Source organism: Juglans microcarpa x Juglans regia, chromosome 3D, assembly GCF_004785595.1.
Source record: "Juglans microcarpa x Juglans regia isolate MS1-56 chromosome 3D, Jm3101_v1.0, whole genome shotgun sequence".
Classification (NCBI taxonomy): Eukaryota; Viridiplantae; Streptophyta; class Magnoliopsida; order Fagales; family Juglandaceae; genus Juglans; species Juglans microcarpa x Juglans regia.
This window is the reverse complement of record NC_054598.1, coordinates 5,160,584-5,185,741: the sequence shown is the minus strand read 5'-3', so window position 1 is coordinate 5,185,741 and position 25,158 is coordinate 5,160,584. Positions and strand designations below refer to the sequence as shown.

Here is a 25,158-nt window from a genome sequence, read left to right as displayed (position 1 = left end):
TAGGTGGCACGGCTTAAGTATCATGTTTATAGTTGGGATAGGTTCTGATACCATTTGTAACACCTCAATGGAATGTTCAAACCACATGACCTATATTTCAAAATGACTAGTTAATGATTCAATTAAAGCTCCATTGAAACCTTATAAAGAGCAAAAATTTATTTTTTCAAAGCAATGTAAGATCTCATATACCACCTACTCTTATTTTTATCATATGGGGTATCACACTAACTGTAATAAAGGAGCACTCATAGTGGACACCTATTCCCTTATCCTCAATAAGCCTTGATGGCTGACCGAATTTAGGTACGTTTAGTTAATAAATTCATATCAACTCATCATTATAAATTTTTTTAAGTTATAACACAAAATCTAATAAACAATTCAACTTTTTCAAATCTTAAAATAATAATAATATTAAAAAATAATATTTTAACAATATTTTATTATCTAAACTCAACTCAGTTCAACATCCAAACGCAGCCTAGAGAGGCTATTTACCCCATTTGTAGATGAGACACTTATAGCGCAAATAAAAATCTCTCTCTCTAAAATGTGTATATTTATATTCTCTGTATTTTAGGTTGTGAAACATGCGGGTGATGCTTTGGCTTTCTGCCTAGCACAGTCCACCATCGACGGGATGATTTTGTATGAACAATGACGATAGAAAATTATTGGAATAATTGCATTAAATCTAAGATATTTTTGACGAGATAATATTTATTCCGTTATATATTATGATCTAGTATTTCTAATACTAATTATTATGTCTAAAAAAATAGATCTAACTATTTAAAAAGAATAATAGTAACTTTTTCAGTTGTGGCCTTAATTTGTGATTTGCAAGTGGAAAAGTACGTCCGAATGTGGCATCACTTATAATTGATGAACAAATAGTAATTGTTTTTGGCAAATGATTACAAAATATGATCGACTTCTGAGCATGTATATTTTATTTTCTTTTTTCACCCGTTCTCGTTTTCCCTCGTACTTTCCCGTCTACCAAACAAAGAAAATATTTTATTCTCCTCAGTCCGTTCCATTAAATATAAACAAAATGAGATGAAAAGAATATTCCACTGAATAAACTCTTGCGTCTTGTCCTCGTCAAAAAAACCAAAGCACGTTTACAATTACAATTATTACATCAAGCTAGCGATATGATTCGCTATACGACATGACTTTTACCCATAATTTGCAATATCAAGACCAGAAATACACACCATGGATTTAAGTTTTCTTATACCTGATTTTAGTAAAATTTCACGTGTACAAATTTTGCATAGACCGTTCGTTAAAGAGCGAACTTTTCTTAAAAAATAAATTTTCTCTTACACTTTTTTCAGATCCATGCATAATATTACTACAAATGAATATAAACTTTTTGCAACTACTTGGTAAGTTAGAATGGGTATGAAAAGTATCTAAAAATACGTAAGGACTACCTCCCTCTATGATTTACCACTCCAAGGGCTTCATTTAATTTGTATCTCATCTTTATAATTTTTTTAAAATTATAAAATAATAATAATATTAAAAAATAATATTTTATTTAATTTATCTAAAATTATTCCTTCTCATCTTTTCTCAGTACAAACTAACCCCAAATATCTATGGTTCAGTTTAACCCGCAATCTATGAAGCAATTGGCTTTCAAAATTTGGTTTTGGAATACTGGCAGTCAAACTTCGTTCTTTTTTTTTTTGCCAAAAGTCAAACTCCGTTCGGTTCGAGATAAACAGTATGTCAATTTTATCATATCTAATATTATAAATTTTAATGTTGTGGATTTTTTAATTATAAAAATATTCAAATAAAAAAATTAAAATAATTTTAAATATATTCATATAATGTGTAAGTTTTGCACTCCATTTTAAAAAAATAAAATCCACACTTGCAAAAATATTTTTATATAAATTTTAAATTTATTTTTTTTTAAAAAAAAAAATATCCAAGACTTATATCTCTTAAAATGCTCATGGTGTGATTGGTAAATAGAAACTAAGAATTCGAGGTTTATAATAATAGTAATTATATTTATAATTTTAGAATGTAAAGGAAAAAAATAGATAAATATAAAAATTAAATAAAAGAAATTAAATTTTTAATAATAAATTATATATATAAATATATATATATTTTTAAAAGAATGCATATGTACACTCCTGGACTATGTGCCATGGTCCATATTACAGTATTATTACTCTTGAAATTCACGAGACTCTGGCGACTCCGTCTTCAACGGCGTCATTGTCTGTTATTGTTACGATTGACGGATGATTTTTTTTTAATATATTTTTAAAGTTTTAATAAACGATAAAAAAAAAAAAAAAAAAAGGAATAATAGCCCTCTCCTTCTCACAGATCTGCTGGCTTTTCGCTTCCTCACGTTAATTTTTTGTCTGTGTTGGCTTCTAAAGCTCAAAACAGCAGTCATCCAAGGTCAGCTCCCCAACCTTCCCCCAACTGATTTTTCCTTCCCTAATTATCCTTCATTTATTTCTTGATTTCAATTTGTGTCCTACTCTTATGATTTATAATTTCCGGTTTTGTATTTATTTATTTTTTAATTTTATCTTGTATTTAATCTATTTGCTGAGTTTCTTGTGCTGCTATATTCCATATAAATCTTGGAGAACCTTGTCCGTCTAATTTATGTAAACCCTAACCTCTCTTTGAATTCCGAGATTTTTTTTTTTTTTTTTTTCGGTTTCCGAGAAATTGGTAGGGAAAAGAAAATAGAAGTGTGGATCTTGCCTCTTTTATTGTTATGGGTGTTTGTAGGTGAATGACAGCGGTTCCTTGCATTTTCTCAGTTTTCTTGCGGATCCCCTGTTTCATTTATTTTCTTGTTTTCTATTCTTTTGGGTGTGTTTACCGGGTTGCCCCAGATTCCCGATTGTACATTCTGTTCTTACAGTTTTCGGCTAGTATAATTCAACATTAGGTTTTGTTCCCCGTTTCAGGTCGATCTATGAAAGTGGGAGTTAATTAGTCCTCATTTAAGTCTTGTTTCCGTGGAAATCCAAATTATAGTTCACATATATGGTTATGTATGTATATGTGCACTCGGGATGACAATGAGCTTAATGGTATTTATATCCAAACATATATGCAATGTACTTCATGTTGTATACTTGGGTTTGATTGGAGCTTATTGCTATATTATGAAGGTTGAATTGAATGGAGGGAGTCGGAAGCGATAGTGCAGCGACATCACCTGTGAATGTATTTTGGCAAGATGTGTGGAGGCGGTACCAGTATCTTCTGGATAAGTCGACTCCACACACAGTCTATAGATGGATTGGGACCCTTGTTGTAGTATTGATTTACATTTTACGGGTTTATTTTGTTCAAGGGTTTTACATTATCTCATATGGGCTGGGGATTTATCTGCTGAATTTGTTGATTGGGTTCTTGTCTCCTTTGGTTGATCCGGAGGTGGACGTGTCAGATGGGCCTATGCTGCCCACAAAAGGTTCGGATGAGTTTAAGCCATTCATTCGCCGGCTTCCAGAGTTTAAGTTCTGGTAACTGAGCATTTTCCTGGTTGCTATTTTTTGGCTTGTTTTTTCCGTCCATTATTTCCATATTGCTTATTGCTTTGTGGTTTCTGCTATCAAGTGGTGTGATTCTGATTCTAAAGAAGACTACGCAATTTTCATCCACTCATAACTTTATATGCCATCGTTATTTAGTTCAGTTTTGCATTTTCTATAATGCTATCTGCATATCTTATTAATTTTTTCATCAGTTACTCAGAGAACATGCTTTTATTTGCACCATCAAGGTGAAGAAGGCATATTAGAAGTAACTAAAGGAAACTCAGGTGAAAAACTAATTGGAGAAAATGTGGGTGTCACTGACTAATTTAATTGCTTAAGTTCCACTTATACCCAAGCATATTTTCGTATGGATAACTAACTGTAGTCAAGCATCGAAATGATATTCACTGTTTTAAAAAGAAGTACTGGCATCAGTTCATTGTTAATACCTCCATACGAATAAACTATAAAGAGCTTGTTGGAAGTTGTTGAAACCTTGGATTTCATTGCTCCACCCTGGTTATCAGCTCACAAGGCTAAAGATTTTTTAATTTTTTTTTCAAACAAGGCTCTTATTCATTTATGATCGCATTATTCAAATTTATGCATCTTCTTTCCCTTTGCAATTATAGATATCTCCTGTTTGTCTCACTGGTTTGAGATTTCTGGTTACTTTTGTCTAACTGGTGCAAAAGTTTCTGGTTGCCCTCTCTCACACATGATTTTCCTTTGAAGAAGCACAGGGATACATAAAGTTATGCAAGGATGATATTTTATTAATTCAATTCTTGTTTGTTTTAAAATGGTAATAATTGTTTCTGCCACTGCAAAAAAAATGTTTTTATTATAAAAAAACTGCTTCTGCATGTAAATTTAATGAATGGAATTTTGATAAATAAGTGCTAGCATATTCGGTTTTTTATTGTTCATTGCTACATCTTCGTGATGGTGAAAATTATAGAACAACAGGATAAAAAGTTGCTTTCCTCTGTCAGAACTTGATTCTAATCCTAAGAACGTTCAGCAAAATGGTTTGTTTGGATGCGGCAGATGTTAGCTAGGTTGGTACTGCAAAAGAGTTTATTCGTCCTCATACCTTCAGGAATTTCCTGCCGTGCAAGGGTTATGTTGGTACTTAAGTGTGATATCCCATATGATAAGGATAAGGATAAGGGTATGTGGTGTATGAGATCCCACATTGCTTGGGAATTAGAAGTTCTTGCTTTTTATAAGGTTCCAATAGGGCTCTAATTGTATCATTGACTAGTCCTTTTGGAGTATAGGCCATGTGGTTTGGGTCTTCTAATGGGGCGTTACAAATGGTATCAGAGTCTATCCCAACCAGAAATGTGGGATTGAGCCGTGCCACCTTGAATTGGTCCGATGTGGATGTCGGGAATTTAAAGGGGTAGATTGTGATACTCCATATGATAAGGATAATGTTAGGTGGTGTATGAGATTCCACATTGCTTGAGAATGAGAAATTCTTGCTCTTTTTAACTGATGGCTCATCGTAATGGCTGAAAACTTGTTTCTTTCCCTACTCCTACTCCTACTCCTCTTCCAACATATTGGCCACTTCTAATAATTGACGTTATTGTACTCGCCTTGGTAATGATGTGTTTTGCATCGTAACCTTTCTGGTTACCAAACCCTGCAGAGTGCAGATCCTGCAAAACATCTAAAATGCCTGGTAGCAAAACCAAACGGGACAGTTGAAATTGACATTTTCACAAAAGCATTGTATCAAGGCCACTTAATTGATCAAATTTACTTCCTATGGGCTGATACATGTCAGTCCTACTCTCTTGGTAGTTCTGAAAGCTTGGACAATAATCATGTGAACTTGCTAGATCGATATTGATATGAAAGCCTTTCTTCAATTTTCATGGGATGCTTGAGAATTTTCTTTATTTTTTGAGATGCATTGATTGGATGATATTTTTGCTTTGCCTTATTTTTTCCAGGTACTCCTTCACCAAAGCTTTCTGCATTGCTTTTGTCATGACATTCTTTTCTATGTTTGATGTTCCTGTCTTCTGGCCCATTTTACTTTGTTACTGGATTGTTCTGTTTGTCCTTACAATGAGGCGCCAAATCGCTCACATGATCAAATACAAATATATTCCTTTCAACATCGGGAAGCAGGTGAGAAAAAAAAAAAAATAGTTCTAATTATTTGACTTCATTCCCGCCTGTAGCATTGGTGGAGGCAACTTTGTTTATGTCATTAGCTAGTCTTGCCGGAGGAGCAACTTTTTCTGTAATTGACTTCTGGTGCGTGGGAAATTAACTTCTTTATCTTTGACAGAGGTATGGTGGCAAGAAACCTTCTGCAAGTAGCAGCGGCTCCCGTGGAGACTGAAGTTCTTCTAACTTTATGATTAGAGCAAATATAACTTAACCAGATGGCCAAAAACAAAAAAGGCTGTGTGAAGATCATGTAGGAGAGTTAGATTTTTTTTGCTTTAGACACTATCATGTTATGGATTGTAATATGCATTCACAAACATTGAAGTTCAATTATCTTGTCTTTTAATGATACCAGGGAAACTTCATTGTTTATACACATTAAGATTCAATTGTGCCTTTTGACTGCTCTCGATGTATTTGCATGATGCCGAATTTATTACTATCATTGCCACCTCTATTACTGGCAACAGAGCCTCCTCTGTTGATAATAACATTTTGCAAGTGAAAAGTTCTTCCTTTCCGGAGTTAATAGATGTCGTAGATGCAACGATACGAGATTGCATATTATTTAGCTGTTTTCTACCGGACTTCAGGTTGGAATTTCACGTGTTTACGGTAAATAGTACAAACTTCAAATAAGTAAGTTACGTTTAGGTCCTTTGTAAAAGAGAAGGTTTCACAAAAAAAATAGATTTTTTTTTAAAACTATTTTAAGGTGAGATTTAGTTTTTTACAAAAGTCCGTAAAAAAATTTATCCATTTAAAATTTGTACAAAATAATTTCTCTCTTTTAAAGTTGTAAATTTATTAGGTATGTGCAAAACACAAAACTAAATAATTATTGTATACCACGTCAATTAAGTAGGATATGAAATTATTTCGTCTTATTTGGCCATTTAAGAGGTTCTATAGGCCTGTGGTGGCCATTCTAGAGGCCCATTTTTTTTTTAATACGTTGTTTAGTTTGTAATTTGCATCAGTTTTTTCTAGTTTTTTTTTTGCGAGAGAGAGTGTGTGATTTTTTTTTTTTTTTTTTGAAAAAATAATTTAGTTGGGTTTTTAAAGAAATTTGTAATTTTATTTGAAAAAGGATCAAATTCAGAATCTATAAAAATATTTTCGCATTTAATTATAAATACCATTTTCTCAGCCTCAAAACCCTATCAGAACCCTAACACGGGATCGAGGAAACATTACTCATGGGGAAGGTAAAGGGAAAGCATCGCTTGGACAAGTACTACCGCTTAGCGAAGGAACATGGTTACCGGTCCCGAGCTTCATGGAAGCTCGTGCAGCTGGACTCCAAGTTTGGCCTCCTCCGCTCAGCGCATTCGGTCCTCGATCTCTGTGCCGCCCCCGGAGGCTGGATGCAGGTGGCGGTCCAGCGCGTCCCCGTCAGCAGCCTCGTCCTCGGCGTCGACCTCGTCCCCATCGCGCCAATACGTGGCGCCCTCGCCATCGAGCAGGACATCACCAAGCCCGAGTGCAGGTCCCGGATCAAGAACCTCATGGGCCAGCACGGATGCGTCGCCTTCGACTTGGTCTTGCACGACGGCTCTCCCAATGTTGGTGGCGCCTGGGCCCAGGAGGCTATGAGCCAGAACGCCCTCGTTATCGATGCCGTCAAACTGGCCACACAGTTCTTGGCTCCCAAGGGCACTTTTGTCACCAAAGTAATGCATTTTATTTTTTCTTTCGGTTGTTGAATTGAGATTTAATTTGGTTGTGTTTTCGAAACATTTGATTTGTTTGTGTTTGGTCGCGTTGAAAACGGAGTTGTAGCTATTTTTTTTATCGGCACGAGTGTGAAAACAAAGTTCCAACTAATCCCTGGCGCCCTTGGCAAGGTGTTTCCCGGAAGCTCGGGTAATTCAAGAGGAAGTTCTCTAGTCCGATGGTCTTGCACCCAAGAGGACTCAAACCTTCGATCCAGAGGGAGTATACCATCCGGACCAAGGCCTTTACCACTTGAGCCAACTTCTAGCTATTGATGTTTAATCTTGGACTTTGATAATTATGTAGGGGGAATGAATTACGGATTCTTATTGGTTCTTGTGTGGTTGAACTTTGGAAATTCTGGTTACATAGTTTAGGGTTGAGGAATTGAATCAACAGGCTTGTGGACGTACCTTTTGTGCTAACTGGTCCTGAAATATTTAATCTGACAAAACTTATGAATATTGTGGAGTTATAGTGTATGAATCAGGTTTTTCCTGTTTGCCATTATTACACATTAAACTATTTTTGTACAAAAGAATATTTTACGTATCATTAACATGGTATTCTTCAGTTGAATATGGATAATTGGATCAACATATAAAGTAAGAGTGTTTACACATTTGCAAGATCATAAAAGTTCAATGCCTCATAGATCCGTATTATTCAATCTTATGTTCGTTGGATGCTGAATTCTTATCTGTTGTCATATATTAGGTTTTCAGGTCTCAAGATTACAGTTCTGTCCTGTACTGCCTTAAGCAGGTGATCTTCTGCTTCTTTATTGAGAGATCTAGATGATATTTTTAAAGAAGGCTGATTATTTATTTATTTATTATTAATTTTTTTTTTTTTGGGGGGGGGGGGTGCGATATTGGACTTTGCTTTGCAGTTATTTGAAAAGGTTGAGGTGGATAAACCAGCAGCCAGTCGTTCGGCATCTGCAGAGATATATGTTTTGGGTCTCAAGTACAAGGCGCCTGCGAAGATTGATCCGCGTCTTCTTGATTTTAGGCATTTATTTCAGGGATCCATAGAACCTCAGCGGCAGGTAAATCAATATGGAACTAACAGGAAAATGACTTATCTCCATTTACATTTAAATTTTTCTATTTTTGAGTACTTTTATTGCATACTATAGTCTTTTTCATTGGATGAAACTCGATGTAGGTGGTAGATGTACTTAGAGGAACAAAGCAAAAGAGACACCGAGATGGGTAAGTTTTTTTTTTTGTATTATGATAAGTATATATGTGTTTCCTTAATTTTTTCATGCTCCTGATCAAGCCACATTAACAATATAATGTGGGATTTAACCATTTTATTTTGTCATTTGCTAAGTAAGTTACTTTTATCAATGATAAAAAAAAAGGCAGTATTCAAGTGTGCAGATAGTATAGATAGATACACCTAGCTAGATAAATCAATATGGAACTAACAGGAAAATGACTTATCTCCATTTATGTTTCTCTAACTTTAGTTTCCAAAATCCTCTCGACCCCTTTACTTTATCTAGCTAGGTGTATCTATCTATACTCTCTGAGTTCCTCCATTGTCCTTGTACCATCTTCAAAGCTCTGTTTGTTTTTTTCTTGCCATATCCACCGCATTAGTCATATTGGAATCATTCAGTTCAGGAGCCTGCTGTATCATTCTCAACCATTTTGTTCTGAGACATGTTGACTGCCTGTGCTTTTTTGTGTAAATAAGTATCATACCTCATAATTAGAGTTGATTATGCTCATGAATGTCGGCATCTAAATTAAAAATCCCCAGTCAAACATGGAATTGGGCCATGGCATACTATTTTTCCATGTTCATTTAGATTGAGCATTTATGTGCGGACATTGTTGGTCTATCTATCTATCTATTTGCAGGTTTAAATATAAAATTTAGGATACTTAGAAAAGAGTGGAAACAAACCCATAGTCTTATCTTATGGTTGCTAATTAGGTTCTAAATACAGGTATGAGGATGGGACACAACTTTGAGGAAAGTGTCCTCAGCTGCGGATTTCATTTGGTCTGATTCTCCTCTTGAGGTCCTTGGTTTGGTTACATCTATAACCTTTGATGATCCACCTAGTTTGATGATTAAGGAACACACATTAACAACAGAAGAGGTAATCTTTTTGTTGTTTTTGATTCTATAAAAGCTTTAATGTCAGAGAATGTTGTAACGATGACATAGAATTCTCTGTAGTTTCAACCATTTGAAATGCTATTGTCTGGCAGGTTAAAACTCTCTGTGATGATCTACGTGTTCTGGGGAAGCAAGACTTCAAGCATCTGTTGAAGTAAGCAGCGCCTTTATTGTTCTTCCTCTCGTAAATTTACTCTTCCTGATTATCTGTGTTTTGCAGAATCTTGTTTGTGGAAAAGGAAAAAAAAAAAAGATTAATTCAAATTTGTATTATATGCATTTGTGCCATATTAGCATTGTTCCTAATTTCATTGGTTTTTATTGTTGTATTATAGCTTCTTCCTTTCAAAGAGTGGTATTACTCTACACTGAATGGTGTATTCTCATTTTTGTTTCCTGATGTAGGTGGCGGCTGCACATAAGAAAGGCTCTATGTCCTACACAAAAGCCTAATTCTGCTACTACTGTAGATGTTGAAAATAAGAATGAAGAGGATGAAGATGATAAAATTCTCAATGAAATGGAGGAGCTGACTTATGCTATGGAGCGCAAGAAGAAAAGAGCAAAGAAACTTCTTGCAAAAAGACAAGCTAAGGTTTGGTGATTTACTACTTTGGCAGCTGAACCATGCTATTAAACTTGTTGAGATAATATGAGAGAGACGATAATCTATGCATTTCTCATTGCTAAACTTGTTGAAGAGGTGAAATATGAATCAGGGGTTGATTTTACAGATTTTCTAGAAGATTGTATGTTTTGAGGTTGTGCAACATCCTCCATCTACTTCAGAATAAATTCATCTTTGTTTTTCTCTTGAACTTCTGGAGTTAACAAATCAGAAACCCAGATATTTGCATTGTTCCAAACTAAATTACTCTAAATATGTGATGTTGATCTGTCATGTTTCAGTAGCCACTCAATTTTGGTTTTGAAAAATAATCAAAATGTGTGTATTACATTTATTTTCTGAGTCATCAATTGCTCACTTCCCTGCAACTAGGCAATGAACAAGCTTTCGCTTTCGCTTCACTATTTTTTGATGTTGCAGGACAAGGCTCGGAAGGCAACTGGGATGCAGATAGATGCAACAGAAGATGGTTATACAGACCTTGAGTTGTTTTCCCTTTCTTCAATCAAGGTATCATATCATTTAACGACGTTGCTCTATGATTTTAGAAGCAGGGAATTAAATTTCTGGTTTGCCCACTATGATGTCTCAAGCCACAGTAAGGACCCATGTTTCTCTTACAGTGACTTTATTGAATGGATACGATGACTTTCCATTGAAGTAGTCTGGTTTCTGATATTTAATTGTTAGGACCAGACACTAAAGAGGACGAAATAAATAAAGCTGAATATACGAACCTAAAACTTATGTATTTAATGGTTCTCTGGTTTCTTTACTGTCATCATTTGATGGTTTCTAGGGTAAGAAAGATTTGGTAGCAGTGGATTCCACTGGATTTGATGATGAAAATGGTGACTTGAGGGATCGTGAAAATGATGAAACCCATGATGTAACCCAAGAGCATTCATCCAGTGATATCGACACTGATGAAGAACGCCAGAGGTTCTTTGCCCAATCTATTGTAATTGATATTAAGTTGATGAATACAATCAGAGATAATTGTATCTATCTTTAACTGATGTTTTATGCTGTTAGATATGATGAACAAATGGAAGAGTTTCTCGATCAGGCTTATGAACGATTTATGGTAAGAAAGGAGGGAAGTACAAAGCAGCGGAAGCGTGCAAAACAAGCCTATTCCGAAGATGCCCAACTTTTGGAGGTATAGAGCTCAATGGTCCCAATGTCCCATCAAGTAATCGCAACTTTGTTTGGTTGTGGAAGTTTGGATTTGTGTGGTATTTATTTAGTTCTCATTTTTTCCTGTGTAGAATGGTGATGATATTATTCAGTCCGATTATGATTCAGACAGAGATCAGGATGATCAGGAGAAGAATCCTCTCATGGTACCCCTTGATGAAGAGGTGCCTACTCAAGAGGAGATTTCAAACAAGTGGTTCAGTCAGGATATCTTTGCTGAAGCTGTAAAAGAGGGAGATCTGGAGAAGGATGATAGTGACAGTGAAATGCAGGTTGATAGGCAGGAGAAACTTTCTATACCAAAAAAGTCCAAGGAAAAGATAGCAAACCGCAGTGCAGGGTCTGAGCATCCTCAACTCCAAGCTTCTAGGGCAGACAATGATTTTGAGATAGTCCCTGCCCCGGATACAGATTCAAGTGATGACTCATCATCAGATGAATTGGAGGATGAAGATGTTGATACAAAAGCTGAGATATTGGCTTGTGCAAAGAAGATGCTGCGGAAGAAGCAAAGGGAGCAGCTACTGGATGATGCCTACAATAAGTACATGTTTCAAGACGAGGGCTTACCCAAATGGTTTTTGGAAGAGGAAAAGAGACACCGCCAACCGATTAAGCCTGTTACCAAGGAGGAGATTGTTGCAATGAGAGCACAATTCAAAGAAATTGATGCCCGGCCTGCAAAGAAAGTGGCAGAGGCAAAAGCCAGGAAGAAACGTGTTGCCCAGAGGAAGCTTGAGAAGGTTCGTAAGAAGGCTAATGTGATATCAGACCAAGCAGACATCTGTGATCGCTCAAAAAGGAAGCAAATTGAGCAACTCTATAAGAAAGCTGTGCCTAGAAAACCTAAAAAGGAAGTTGTGGTTGCAAAGAAAGGAGTTCAAGTGAAGGTTGGCAAGGGGAAAGTCCTGGTTGATCGAAGGATGAAAAAAGATGCAAGAACCAGTGGCAAAGGGAAGCCAGGAAAAGGCATGAAGGGAAAAAACGTCAAGGCTCAGAAGGGTAAAGGATCCCACAAGGCATCAGCAAGGAAGGGTAAAAGTGGAAACAGAGGAAAAAAAGATGGGCATGCATGACTGAGCTTGTTAATTTCAGGAGGCTGACTACTGCTCCTGACTTGTTTAACGTTTCCATGTTGTTGCCTTGCTGTTTTGTTTTTTTTAATCTTTCTTTTGCGCTTTGATTTTGTGGGACAGTCCTTCAATCAATTAGGAGGTAAAATTGTTTTAAATTCTTGAGTTAATTGGTCTGGAAAAAGTACCATGCGGCATTGTTAGAGGCTTATAGCTGTTGAAGTCCATGTTTCTTACGTTGTAATTGGGAACATAATGAACTAGTGGTTGCGCTTTGCGGGGCAATTCCTTGAGCTCCAAAAGCGGCAACTATTTAAGATATACAGAGAAGTGCTTCTAATTTAAGCATCCATTAATTTAAGATTCTGTAATCACAAGACGAAGAAGCTCTATTGGAAACGACATTATCAAGGGACGAGGGAGGAGACTTCCAAACACTGTAACACACCGGTGATGCTTGATAAAAATGCATTGAGAAATGGTTCACTTGGAGGGGAGCAACCTCCAATAGAGAAGAATAAGAGGATACAAAAGGGAAATAAAATTGTATTCAGATTCTTATTCTCACAAGAGAGACGTTCACTACATATAATAACATACCCCTAACTAACTTATGGGCTAAGGGCCAACACATAAAACAAAAGTAAAATGACATAAGCGGATAAGCCTAACATATCTACCAAAGTTGGAAGTGGGCCATAGCCCAATCAACAATAACATGCAAATGGAAGAGATGGCCACATGCCAACACTTAACCCACGGGCTAAGCCAACTACTAAACTCATAATACCCAATCCTACCCCATTATGACTTTGGTCCCTACAGTCACTATTACAGACGTGTGACAAACCCTCTCCCTTCAAGCACCGTGCCCTCAAAGTGCGGTTATACTTCAACCCCTTCTTTGTAGCTAAGATCAGTTTCTTGCCCTCAAAGTTCTTGAGCTGACCCACCTCAAAGTTCTTGAGCTGACCCACAACATTCTCATTGATGGCATCTACTGTATAAAGGACCTTATAATCCTTATTCTTAAGCTTATCCAAGAATGAGGAGGAGAATGACAACAACTTTCTCGACTTGAGGTTGAGAATGACACCCTGGTGAAGACAGCTTGCCTCGATGAAACCTTGTAAAGCTTTTGGCCACTCGTTTCTCATCAACAAAATGGTCTGCCCAATTACCCCATAACCATCATTTACTGTACTTTCCACTGCATTTCAAGTCACAACAATTCTCTTCGAAATTCCATTTAAGAATTTCATAGTGCCTTCCATCTTACCTTGCTTCACATATTCCGTTCTCATGACATTCCAAGAGGCCAAATCTCTCTCCGACACTTCATCAAAGAGCAACCTCACAATACCCAATTGCAATAAATGAACCATCTTATTGCTCTTGTTGTTATCGCCAAGTTCTAGCCTCCCATGCATACCTCCAGCTCCAATAAAAAATCCTGCTAGCAAATTTTCAGTAATAATTGAATGTCCAGCACAAGCAAAGACAATGCCACCACAAGTTGCTGAGACAATAACAACTGCCAAATCCGAGTACCCAAAGATGATTGAATTCCCATTAGAGACTATGACTTGCTCTTCTTCGACAATTGTAGGAGTCATTTGTGCCCTTGATGCTGCCCATTCTTTCTCGAGATAATTCTCTACTTCTGTGAGTTCACTTGCTTGCAACTCTAAACAAGTTGGTTTATCAGATTTTTGGTTTTTAATTCTACCTGGCTTCCATTTACGATTCTTCTATTTTCAAACACTTGATAGTCAAGCACCGTATACACTTTCCCCTCCCATAAATAAAATGTCTTCTATACATTTTATTGAGCAGGTTAGGTGCACCCTAAAAAATTCTATCTGGTTTTGCAAATTTCCAATTATAGGTGTAGGACCAAGATATGTTTGCAAGTTCCACAGAATTTTTAGAGGCAATGGACTCATGGGTTAGTACCTCATTTCGTTCGGCAAGGATAACGCTGTTAGTTACAAACTCTGTTGCGAGGGACAATTTGACGAGCATGGGGTCAGTCCGATAGGGTGGTACCAAGATGTTCATGGCACTTTTCTTTTGTACCTCACTACAATTACTGAAGATTCGGGTAAAATTCTTCACTGCTTCAGCTAAACGTCGTGGGACACCAGTGAGGTCAAAGACTAGGAGGGTGGGGCCACCAAACTTCAGATGAGTAGAGAGAATGGAAGCCTCTATCTGCGACTTAACCTCCATGAAAACCTCAGCGTTGGTGACAAAGCCCTTAGTGGCTGCTCCATTATGGACCTCTTGTTGCGCCCATGAGTCTTCGAGAGCTAGAAAATTTGAATGACACTCCAGTATGAATTGACGCTCTAGGGAGATGAACTCGAAGTTATCGGGGCAAACGATTTGGCCTTAAGGGCTCGATCTGAGGCTACTACCAGTTACAAAGACCCTGGAGTCAGCATAATAAACCGAGTGAAATGATTTGAGGTTTGTTTCTGATTGGAGAGGCAAAGATAGAGAGGGAACAAACGAGGGAAAGAAGACAAGAAATGGAAGAAATATTGTTGGTTTTTTGGATTCCAAGAGACAGACTAAAATAGAGGTTAGAGAAGAAGAATTGTGAGGGTGTCGGAGACCACCAAGATCAAATTTCCATTTGGTGCCATTGGAATCGTTTCCAATATTTGGACTGACTCGCTCCTCTCTTTGCCGCATCTCTGTGTGCATTTGTTTCCTAAAGAAAAGAAAATTTGGATTGCCCCCAAAGTTGAGTCGAGGAGAAGAAATCCAAGTTGGCAGAGAAAAAATCGAGATATGAGCGAGATAGGCTTTGTTGAAGAAGAAATCGGCTGCTGCTCTTCCCTTTTTTTTCCCACCTTCGCTGCTTCTTCTTCTTCTTCCTGCAACACATGAAGTTGTTGCTCTAGATTGCTAAATTTCTCTTCAAAATCCTTCCAGCCATCAATTACATGTCGATGGAGAATTTCAAAATTTTCTTGAATTTGTTCCATTGACTCTTTGAGTTTGTTGAAGGATAGAAAAAAAAAAAAAAAAAAAAAAAAAAAAAATCTTCCCTGGTAGCACAAAGATCGGGGTCTTTGATACTACCTTGTAACACACTGGTGATGGTTGATAAAAATGCACTGAGAAATGGCTCACTTCGAGGGGAGCAACCTCCAATAGAGAAGAAGAGGAGGATAAAAAGGGAAACAAAATTGTATTCAGATTCTGCTTATCCTCACAAGAGGGACGTTCCCTACATATAATAACAGACCCTTAACTAACTTATGGGCTACGGGCCAACACCTAAAACAAAAGTAAAATGACATAAGTCTAACAAATCTATCGATGTAGGAAGTGGGCCATAGCCCAGTCAACAATAACATGCAAATGAAAGAGATGACCACAAGCCAACACTTAACCCACGGGTTGAGCCCATCTACTAAACTCATAATACCCAAACCTTAGCCCACTATGACTTTGGTCCCTACTGTCGCTATTACAGATGTGTGACACACTGCCATGTGCCAATCGTCTCCATAACTTATTAAAGTAGCATAGCAGCTTATTTTCTATAAACCATGACGGACCTTAGAGCTTGCTTCCCCAACGAATTTTCCGATGCATCATGTTCCTCCAATGAACAGGATCTTGCTTTTAGCTACCATTGTAAAACCTTTTGCAAGGAGAGAGTTAAAGGGAATAGTGTCAGATACGTTGTAAAAGAGAAGCTCAGAGTTTTCATGAGCACGTGTTAATGGGTGGAGACTCTCTTGACTGTTCAGCTTTGTCAATGACGGAAATGCACTTGGGGTTCAAATTCTTCCTTAAACCAAACAGGCTGAAGTGTTCCCCAAAACGGGAGATATGAGTGGTTTTACAGACGAATCTGAATTTTCTGGGCTATAGGCTCATTCTCGGAGGACCGGGTGTTTGTAGACTGTCATTATTAATTATTTCCCTAAAATGGGGGAAGTTTGTCACCCATATCTATACTGAAGAGGTGCTCACATTTCTCGTCCCCGCTCCGATCCTAATCAAATCACAAGCACAACATCAATAGTGTATCTTCAAGCTCAGGGGTAAAGGGTCTTTGTGCAGTCTTGTGAAAAAATAAACATCATTCAACTTATCAAAATAAATAAATAAATAAACATAATTCAAACTCAATGTTTTTCTTCTAAACTCGTACACAGGCTTTCTTCATTTTTGTTTGAAAATCACACTGTTGTTGGCATTACAAATATAGAATATATAAGCAATGCTTGCTGCCAAAAGATATGAGTCTATGAAACAGTAACATTGCCATTCGAATACAATGTTACGACCTATCAAACAGAAATTTCAGAGGTTCTTACAATTGGGTGTCTAAAAATTCACTGATCGTAGTGTATTTCAGCTGTGGATACAGTTTTGTCCCATCAACACCGCCAGATGACTCGATATCAAAGTATGTATGATCACCCTTTACGAAAGTAGAATATATGAAAATCATTTTCATGTTGTCAGGATATGGGACCTCTGCAATGTAATAAACCACACATTTTTGGTGCAAAACTGTCAGCAAGAAACTAAAGAAGAATCAACCTAGATCCAAAAAACAGAGTTCAAGTTCATGACTGACAAAAGATCACGTCAATATAACATATCTCCCTCGAAACCAAGTAAATCAGGGTTGGTAGAAGTAACAGCGCATTTAAGCATAAATGTCGTCCAGAGCCTAGGCACAAAGCCAACTAGAGCGCATATAATTTTTTTTTGGTCTTCTTCAAATTTTATTCCCTTCTTAGTGATTTCAGACGCCTCATGAAAATCCTCAAATTGACAATTAGCATCTAACTATGGCGCAAATAATTTTTTTAGATACTACTAAATTACCTTTAATTTTCCTAAGAAGCTCTTCTTCTGGTACATATATCTTCTTGAGCTTCTTCCCAATTTTAGTCTCCCAAATCGCAACCAGCTCATTCATGGAGTGTACATTTCCAGGGGGCCTCAAATACAACACCTTATTCAATGTGCGTGGATCATCCACTGAACTGATTGTGAAGGTAGCAACATCACTTTCCTTAACGAATACACCTGCATAAAAGCCAAATAACCAACCAGTAGATTACCAAACTGTAGGTTCTAGTAAACAAAAACAAATCATTATCTGGCCATACCAATAGCAGGGAGGCCTATTACATCTTGATAAACAGACCTTTAGTATTTCCATTACCAAATATGGTAACATTGTCCCTTGGAGGAGTCTCTAGGTCAGGTTGAACAAGCGAAGGAAGTAAAAAGCTCATAAAGTAGTTGCATGAAATGTAAGTGTAGGGAATGCCTTCAGCTTCCACAAGACGTCTAATTTCAGCTTTCTGTGAATAGAAGTTGTAGTCCATGTCTGATATTTGAACCTTATCTGGGTCTAATCCGAATTCTGATGGAATGAACCTCTGGCTTATTGTACAATTATCAGTATCACACCACGAATAAAATATGAGAGGACATGATCAGTGTGATTGTAACAGATGAATAAGCAGGTTACATAGGATGAATGGATTTAAATGCAGGCTGGAAGATATACTAGTATCATATGCCAAACTAATCCTGGAGATATTTTCTCTAAGATTGTGATTAAATGCACAGGTAATCAGACGCATCTCATCCATTTAGTTACAATGCATTGCCCCATTTTACGAAACAACGGAAGACCCGGGCATTTTAACTATAATATCTTCATTTCCTACACACAAGTATATGTATATCGAGAAAGAAACATTATAACAATTTCTCACTTACGGAAAAATTAGTTTGGTTAAGAAATGAATCAAAATTGTCGATACAGTTCTACAATATCAATATCCAGAAAGAAATACAATGATATCAAACAAAGAGAGAAATCCGGAAGGAAGACTTTAAGACCTTAATGGAGCAAGCTTGTTTGATGGCAGAAATAAGAAGCTTCTGATCGAGAACTTGTTTAGAAGAAATAGCACAAATGACCACATCCACTTGCTTTATCGCCTCCACGAGGCTCGCTTCATCTTGCAGCGAGCCCTAAATTTCAAGAAAAATGACCAAATAACACTCTAGATTCCAGTTAAAAAAAAAAAGAGAGAGAGAAAAAAGAAAGCTGTGTGTGTGAGAGAGAGAGGGAGATGACCTTGAGGAGTGTGGCTCCGGCATTGGAGAGGAACTCGAGCTTGTGAAATTTGAGGGGGTCAGAGAAGGCAGAGTCTCTTACGAGAGCAAATGTTGGGTGAGAGAATTCAAGGCTGGCTTTGGCCAAATTGTAGCCAAGCTTTCCTGTCGCTCCGATTATAAGTATTCTGCTCTTCCCCATCTCTCTCTCTCTCTCTGTCTCTCTCTCTCTCTCTCTCGCAACTCCGAATAATTCCCCACCGTGCTTGTGTCAGTTTTGTATTTCGGTGATAGTAGATGTAATTACGATTTTATTTATAATTTTATGACTAATTTTGTCATGTTTATTTTTAATTTTTAATTTTATAATTCTTAGTAATACGAAGAAGTAATTTTTTTATAATTTTTTTAAATACAGTTAATATTTAATTTTAAAATAACCGTTAGATAATAATATAATCATTATTATTTTTTTTATACAGAATAATATAATCATTATTGTATTTAAGACGGAAGGATTATATAAATACATAATTTTAATTGACACCATATGTTATATATTTATATTAAGAGTAATATTAGGTATAAGTTTTAAAAAGATAGGTTCAGTCCAAACTCTTTATAAAAAAAAAAAAAAAAAGTCCTACTAAAAATGAATAATTTTATTTTTATTTTTATTTTTTATTTTTTAAGGTGTGATCTATTTTTTTACAAAGGTCTATGTGAAGTTTGCCTATTTAGAATTTATACAAATCATTTCTCTTATATTAAATCTATTTTATAATAAAATTAATTTTATAATTCAACTTAGGTGTCAAGTCAAATTAATTTTATGAGATTTTTTTATTAAATTATTTCTATTATAATAAAATTAAAATTTTCTATTCTAACAGCCTTATATTACATACTTAATCTAGTGATTCTTTTATTTTTTACCTCAGCCCATGGCGGCTAGCAGGATTGTCCAATTAAATTAGCATGTATCCAATCGTGTACTGCCTTCGGGAAACGACGTCATTTGGGATTGTGCTATTTGAAATAGGAAAATGATCTACACATAATATTTTGTATAACATATTATACAACAATGTATTAAATGAAGAGTATTTTTATAAAACATCTTATAAAAATAATATAATTTTATAAAAATATCTTCATTTTATAATATTATTATACAATATATTATATAATTTATTATGTAAATATCATTACTCTTTGAAATATCACCTTTCAAACTTATAACGGTTCTCTAATAAAAAGCCTTCGAACTTGAAATTTGGAAGTGTTTCAAAAAGTCCTATAAAAAAAAAGAAAATGAAGTAACGGAAGCCATAGCCATTCAAGCTCTATATCGATTTTGCTTGTAGGAGCATACGTTATATATAATCCGTAAAAGAGTTAAAATATCACGCAAAGATTTGCTGCAATTTTCCAAACTCAAAAGTGCTTTCCCGAAGAAAAAGTTTCAAGCAGCTGAGCTTCTTGTTTCCTACCATCGCCTTCTTCAAGGTTTCTTTTTCTTCTTACTTCGTTTTCTCATTCCTGAATTATATCTGTTGTATCATTGCACATTGAATTAGATAGTCCTCCAGAATGAAAGCTCGTAGATTTTTGAATCGAGGCCCTTCAGGGCTCTGTTTTGTCTGTCAAGATGTAAGTCTTAAAGGGAAATCTGAAGACTCTGTTTAAATAACATCTTGCGGCTTTTTCCCGGTGAACTTTTGCATTTGTTAGGGAAACATCGCAATTTTATTTGCCCCTGTTTTCCCAGCGATTTAACAGTGTTCAACTCTTATCTGTGTATGACCCAATCAATCTTTCATTCTTTCTTTTTTTCAATTGTATATGAGGACATGCATTTCAATTTTCAATTACAAATTTCAAATATTTCTTCATAATATTGGAACAATTTTCATTTTTTTTTATACGATTTGAAAATTTTTGTTCAGGTGAGTGTTTGATCGTCGGGAAGATGAATGATCTTATGACAAAATCATTTCTCAGTTATGTGGAACTCAAGAAACAGGCTATGAAAGACCTTGAAGCGGATCTGGACATTGAAATGGGACAACTTGATCCCACCGATGAACAGAACCTCTCACAGTTTTTCGAAGAAGTGGCTGTAATCAAGTCTGACATGGAAGAGATCACCAATCTTCTTCTTAACCTTCAAGACCTGAATGAAGAGACTAAGTCAACTCACAGTGCTAAAGTTCTTTGGGGCTGAGAGATAGGATTAACTCAGACATGGTCACTGTTCTTCGGAAAGCGAAAAATATTAAAGCTAGATTGGAGATGCTAGATCAGTCTAATATAGCCAATCGTAAGGTATCGGTAGAATACAAAGAAGGAAGTCCAGTTGATCGAACAAGGGTTTCAGTGACTAATGGTTTGAGGGTTAAATTGAGGGATATGATGAATGATTTTCAATCTTTGAGAGAACAGATTGTTAAAGACCACAAAGAAGGTCTTAAGAGGAGGTATTATGCTGCCAGCGGAGAGGAACCGATGGAGGAAGATATTCAAAAGATGATTTTGGGAGTTGGGCAGGTCAAAGTTTTTGAAGGTAGGGGAGATTTGGTAACGGAGAATAAGGAAAGGCATGAGGCTTTGAAGGAGATACAAAGGAGCTTGACAGAGCTCCACCAAGTTTTTCTGGACATGGCAGTGTTGGTGGAAACACAAGGCGAAAAGATTAATGATATTGAATAGAATGTGGCACGCGGTGGTGCTCACATTAATGGTGGGACCAATGGACTGTTCTATGCGGGGCAGATGAAGAAGAGTACGGGAAAATGGACTTATTGGATTGTTGGCTTGGTACTGATTCTGTTTTTGGCATGCCTTATTTCCATCTTTGCTTCTTAAAGTTTCTGAGTTCATAATGTGGCTGGAGTGTAAATATTTTTTGCTAGCTAAAGCCTAGAGTATGGGATAGGTTTGATCTGGGGAATATGATGGAGCTTTCTCATGGCGCCGGCTTTATACTGAGTATTGGATTCCTGTACTTGTCATTTGGACGGCTATCTGTGATGCTGATATCTTTTCATTCTTCGGTGTTTGTTGCTTTGTAGTTTGAACTTGTGTGTTTTTTCAGCTTTTTTCTTTGTGCCAAAGAAACCAAAGTGCATTTGAATCAGCTTGACTGATGCAAACTGAGACCCCTTTTATAAGCCTATATATTTTACTTTTTTATTTCTAGTGTGAAAGCAATTCACAGCGAGAAAATCTATTTAACACACCCAACTCACAGCTAATGTGGAGGCTTTTCACATCAGTTATGCTAAAAAATGATTGGTATTTTAGTTTTTCAAAGTTATAATGGTCCTCACTATAAATGGTGTGTTAACACACCAGCCTATATGAAGCAAAACTCATTTATAGCACATAATCTATGCAGGGGACTTTACAGATGAAACCCTGTTTTCACATTCTCTTGGGGTATATTGTGATTTTTTGGTAATTTGGGGGTGATTGTGAAAATTGATAGTTTTGGGTTCAAATAAAATAATCAAGATTTAAGAGGGTTATCTTAGATGAGAAGGCTAAAAAAATCATGCAGTCCTTATGGACTAAGGATTTTATTGTAAGCTGGACGATCTTAATTTACAACTTGAAACAAGAAGAATTGATACAAATTTTCATGTCATCACTTTGCACCTTGCTGGAACTCATCACAACAAAATGTCGCCACCTATTTTTCCTTTTTTATTATCGCCAGAAGTTTCAAACAGCTAACAGGGAGGAAGGTCCTTAGGCGGAGGTAGAATAGATTGATCTGCGCCTTTTCCATTCTCCACCACAAATGCTGTCTTTAGACCCCAGCTCGTGTGAAGCTCCAGATGACAGTGCATGAACCACACGCCTAAACAATCACCACACACCATTTGGAAGATTATTGAAAGAACGCATGGTTATACACTGAATTAAGAATCATTGTTGCTTATTTATACTGGGATAAGGTAATTGGTAATTTTTCAACTTAGACATACCTGGATTATCAGCTCTGAACCTTATGGCAGTCCAACCGCCGGTTGGAACCCCAACTGTATTTCTTTCAGGAGGATCCACCAAGTTAAATTTAGCTGGATCTTTAGAAGGATCAAAGTTCCCAACTCCAGTCCCAACAACAAAAAAGTTGTAACCATGAAGATGGAACGGATGTGACTCAACAGTGAGAAGGTTTGTGTCTTGTAATACCAATTCCACTGTTGAATTAAAAGCTATCCTACTTAGACGTGTGGCCAGCGTAGTGCCAAGATTGGCAGTGAGCGGTGCACCAGTATAATTGAAGGATGTTGGAGGGCGGTCTGGGAAGTCTGTTGTGAACACACCTTTGATGCTGAAATAGTGAGCTTGAAGGAGGCCAGTTTGTGGCATTACGAAAGTGATGTTGTTTAAGGACGCAGTGAGTCGAGTTCCATTTAGACATGTTGGACATGGGTTCATTCCCAGCCCGATTGTGTAAAAGAGATGGCGGTCAACTTTAAGGGGGACATTTGCTGGGAATCGGGGAGAATTGAGACTTCGGAGTTTGCCATTGTAGCTCAGTGCAAAAGCTGTGTCATTGGGTGCCGGCAATTGGGGAAGGATGGGGAGTACAGTATTTGGAATGCCTTTGTATTGTAGTATTGCCGCGGCAGTTTTGTTGTCAATGGAAAGTGGCGCATCCATGAAAGGCCTAGCAGCCATGAAATATCTGCTTGGCACTTGGGTAGCTTGAACAAGAACATTTGTCGTCTGTCCTGGTGCTATCAGTATTGCTGGAGTTGTAAAGGGTTTGGTATAGACTGCATCAACCTCTACTACTGTCATGTTGTGACCAGCAATGGCAAAGAAAAGCTCGTCATTGAGTGCAGCATTGATTATTCTCAAGAGGTATGTCTTTCCCTGTTCAACCTCCATCGCAAAGGTGTCTGTAACAGAGGAAGAAAAAATAGAAGACAAAGAGAAACTGTTAATGGAAAGTGCCTTTAGCATATCAAAACAGTAGCACCTGAAACTACCCAAGTGATGTTACAGAGCTAATTTAAGTAGGCTTCAAATAAGTCTGGCTTACGTTTCTCAGAACATGGAAAGAGTGGCCCTGGCTTTCCATTAATAGTATGGGCATCCGACATGTTTGGAGGCAATCCCAACTTGTTTCCCTGTTTGACAACCTCTTCAACATCATTGTTCCACCATTCTCCTGCAGAATTCACAAGAATATAGGCAAAAACATTTCCTTCTACACATACGTATAAAATTGAGATGACAAACATAATCAAACTCACCTAAGAGGATATTGACTTCTCTGTCAGGCTGAGGGAAAGGAAATGGAGTCCCTTGTTTAGGCATGACAACGATTGCACCATGGACAGTGGCTCTTAGCCAAAAGATATGCGCATGCCACCAGAGTGTTCCTCTTTGTCCCGTGACATTAAAATCGTAGACATAACTGTTCCCTGTCTTGATCGGGCATTGTGTTATATAAGCTGGTCCATCAGCCCAGCCATTTCGATAATGCTTTAGTCCATGCCTGGAAATAATAGCATAAGCTTCATCAACAAAACCACACGCACATATTTTGTGAAGTTCCTAGTTTTTAACAATAACATTATATTATGCTAGTCCTACCAATGAATAGACATGTTATATTGGGCATAGTTGGTAACATTAATTAGAACTCTATCTCCTTCTCTAACATAAACTGTAGGGCCTGGGAACATCCCATTGACTGTAACAATGGGCTTCGCATGGCACAACCTGCTGACATTCCTCACTTGAATCTGAAAAACCAGAAAACGAACACCATCATCTATAAAACTAAAAATAACGTGAAAAAAAAACCCCTTAGGACACATAAAATTGCTGATATCAAAGCTTTACATCGAACTGGTATTTCTTTACAGCAGCTTCTGTTGGAAGGAAAAAGAACGTCCCAAATAAACATAACAAGAAAAAGAAAGGAATGTAGGAGAAGTTTTTGCAGTTCCCCATAACTGTTTCAGAAAAATTTGATTTCTGGAAAGTCTGTTTGGATGAGAAATGATGGGTCAAGATGTAATGGATTTATAGCTCAGCAAGTGCTAAAAGAGGGAGGTGGTGATGTTGAATTAGGTAGAGGATGCAAAGGTTGCATACAGAAGCTTGTAAGCAAAATACTGATCGGGACTAAAAGGGTTTTGTTCCAACTTGAAGAGCGAACAATAGTAGCTGAAAGAGCTCGCTTTTTTATTTATTATTCATTTAAAATTCGAAGGAACGAGCATGAGAGCTACGTAAAGCCAAACATGACCAGTCGGAGCTTTACCGTTAAGGAAAGGGTAAGCCTCTTATGCATTAATCGTCTTTTTGTTTCTGAACTTTTTGCCTTTATTGCCAGGGGGAATATTTGGTAAGCTTAAAAAATGGTCAAAATTTAGACGTCTTCTGTACTCACTTAGACATTGTTTGGCGGTGATTTGGAGCTCTCCTTTGACCTGAAATGTTTCACTGTTGCCCGGTTACATCAGGGGCATTCTGATCATTAAACCTTAACAAAATGTTCCTAATCAGCCTAGCT

At 36.9% G+C, this 25,158-nt stretch overlaps 4 protein-coding genes and 1 pseudogene across 16 annotated transcripts; 3 read left to right on the top strand and 2 right to left on the bottom strand.

Annotated features, from left to right (window-relative positions):
• The first annotated feature begins 2,210 nt into the window (after window positions 1-2,210).
• LOC121255835 (protein RER1B-like) lies at window positions 2,211-6,115 on the top strand. 4 transcript variants are annotated; one of them, XM_041156371.1, is made up of 5 exons: window positions 2,211-2,265; window positions 2,368-2,445; window positions 3,177-3,533; window positions 5,516-5,696; window positions 5,860-6,115. In XM_041156371.1, the coding sequence occupies exons 3-5, from the start codon at window positions 3,187-3,189 to the stop codon at window positions 5,911-5,913; spliced, it is 582 nt and encodes a 193-aa protein (XP_041012305.1). In that variant the 5' UTR covers window positions 2,211-2,265; window positions 2,368-2,445; window positions 3,177-3,186; the 3' UTR covers window positions 5,914-6,115. The 4 variants fall into 4 exon arrangements, with proteins under 4 accessions (XP_041012305.1, XP_041012304.1, XP_041012306.1 ...); XM_041156372.1 differs by lacking the exon at window positions 2,211-2,265 and adding an exon at window positions 2,970-3,095 and having other exon boundaries at window positions 2,351-2,445; XM_041156373.1 differs by lacking the exons at window positions 2,211-2,265; window positions 2,368-2,445 and adding exons at window positions 2,515-2,787; window positions 2,970-3,095.
• A 760-nt stretch (window positions 6,116-6,875) lies between these two features.
• Window positions 6,876-12,791, top strand: LOC121254898 (adoMet-dependent rRNA methyltransferase spb1). The gene is given in 13 exon segments (XM_041155095.1): window positions 6,876-7,414; window positions 8,175-8,222; window positions 8,350-8,508; window positions 8,628-8,674; window positions 9,424-9,434; window positions 9,437-9,579; window positions 9,692-9,753; window positions 10,005-10,194; window positions 10,648-10,737; window positions 11,027-11,169; window positions 11,263-11,389; window positions 11,499-12,470; window positions 12,472-12,791. Coding segments are annotated over 13 exon segments (2,502 nt in total). The 5' UTR covers window positions 6,876-6,940; the 3' UTR covers window positions 12,508-12,791.
• A 2,580-nt stretch (window positions 12,792-15,371) lies between these two features.
• LOC121256210 (probable pinoresinol-lariciresinol reductase 3) lies at window positions 15,372-18,897 on the bottom strand. Of its 10 annotated transcripts, none has more exons than XR_005938939.1 (7): window positions 18,637-18,897; window positions 18,396-18,530; window positions 17,689-17,926; window positions 17,364-17,567; window positions 16,844-17,006; window positions 16,076-16,518; window positions 15,372-15,385 (listed from the first exon to the last, which is right to left on the bottom strand). XR_005938939.1 is itself a non-coding variant. In XM_041156890.1 (6 exons), the coding sequence occupies exons 1-6, from the start codon at window positions 18,814-18,816 to the stop codon at window positions 16,476-16,478; spliced, it is 963 nt and encodes a 320-aa protein (XP_041012824.1). In that variant the 5' UTR covers window positions 18,817-18,897; the 3' UTR covers window positions 15,615-16,475. The 10 variants fall into 10 exon arrangements, 7 of the variants coding, with proteins under 7 accessions (XP_041012824.1, XP_041012825.1, XP_041012828.1 ...); XR_005938938.1 differs by lacking the exon at window positions 15,372-15,385 and adding an exon at window positions 15,615-15,659; XR_005938940.1 differs by lacking the exon at window positions 15,372-15,385 and adding an exon at window positions 15,615-15,659 and having other exon boundaries at window positions 16,076-16,161.
• A 998-nt stretch (window positions 18,898-19,895) lies between these two features.
• LOC121254145 lies at window positions 19,896-21,741 on the top strand (annotated as a pseudogene).
• Window positions 21,742-22,160: 419 nt separating this feature from the next.
• LOC121254026 (laccase-11-like) lies at window positions 22,161-24,645 on the bottom strand. The gene is made up of 6 exons (XM_041153987.1): window positions 24,483-24,645; window positions 24,231-24,382; window positions 23,888-24,132; window positions 23,674-23,802; window positions 22,607-23,530; window positions 22,161-22,479 (listed from the first exon to the last, which is right to left on the bottom strand). The coding sequence occupies exons 1-6, from the start codon at window positions 24,591-24,593 to the stop codon at window positions 22,349-22,351; spliced, it is 1,692 nt and encodes a 563-aa protein (XP_041009921.1). The 5' UTR covers window positions 24,594-24,645; the 3' UTR covers window positions 22,161-22,348.
• Window positions 24,646-25,158: the final 513 nt, after the last annotated feature.

Coding starts and splice junctions, on each gene's coding strand:
- LOC121255835 (XM_041156371.1), top strand. CDS start 3,187: ATGGAGGGAGTCGGAAGCGATAGTGCAGCGACATCACCTGTGAATGTA. Junction 3,534..5,515: donor CTTCCAGAGTTTAAGTTCTG/GTAACTGAGCAT, acceptor TATTTTTTCCAG/GTACTCCTTCACCAAAGCTT. Junction 5,697..5,859: donor CTTTCAACATCGGGAAGCAG/GTGAGAAAAAAA, acceptor TATCTTTGACAG/AGGTATGGTGGCAAGAAACC.
- LOC121256210 (XM_041156890.1), bottom strand. CDS start 18,816: ATGGGGAAGAGCAGAATACTTATAATCGGAGCGACAGGAAAGCTTGGC. Junction 17,927..18,395: donor AACAAGCTTGCTCCATTAAG/GTCTTAAAGTCT, acceptor ACAATAAGCCAG/AGGTTCATTCCATCAGAATT. Junction 17,007..17,363: donor GCTTCTTAGGAAAATTAAAG/GTAATTTAGTAG, acceptor ATTACATTGCAG/AGGTCCCATATCCTGACAAC.
- LOC121254026 (XM_041153987.1), bottom strand. CDS start 24,593: ATGGGGAACTGCAAAAACTTCTCCTACATTCCTTTCTTTTTCTTGTTA. Junction 24,133..24,230: donor TATAACATGTCTATTCATTG/GTAGGACTAGCA, acceptor TATTATTTCCAG/GCATGGACTAAAGCATTATC. Junction 22,480..22,606: donor GTTCAGAGCTGATAATCCAG/GTATGTCTAAGT, acceptor GTGATTGTTTAG/GCGTGTGGTTCATGCACTGT.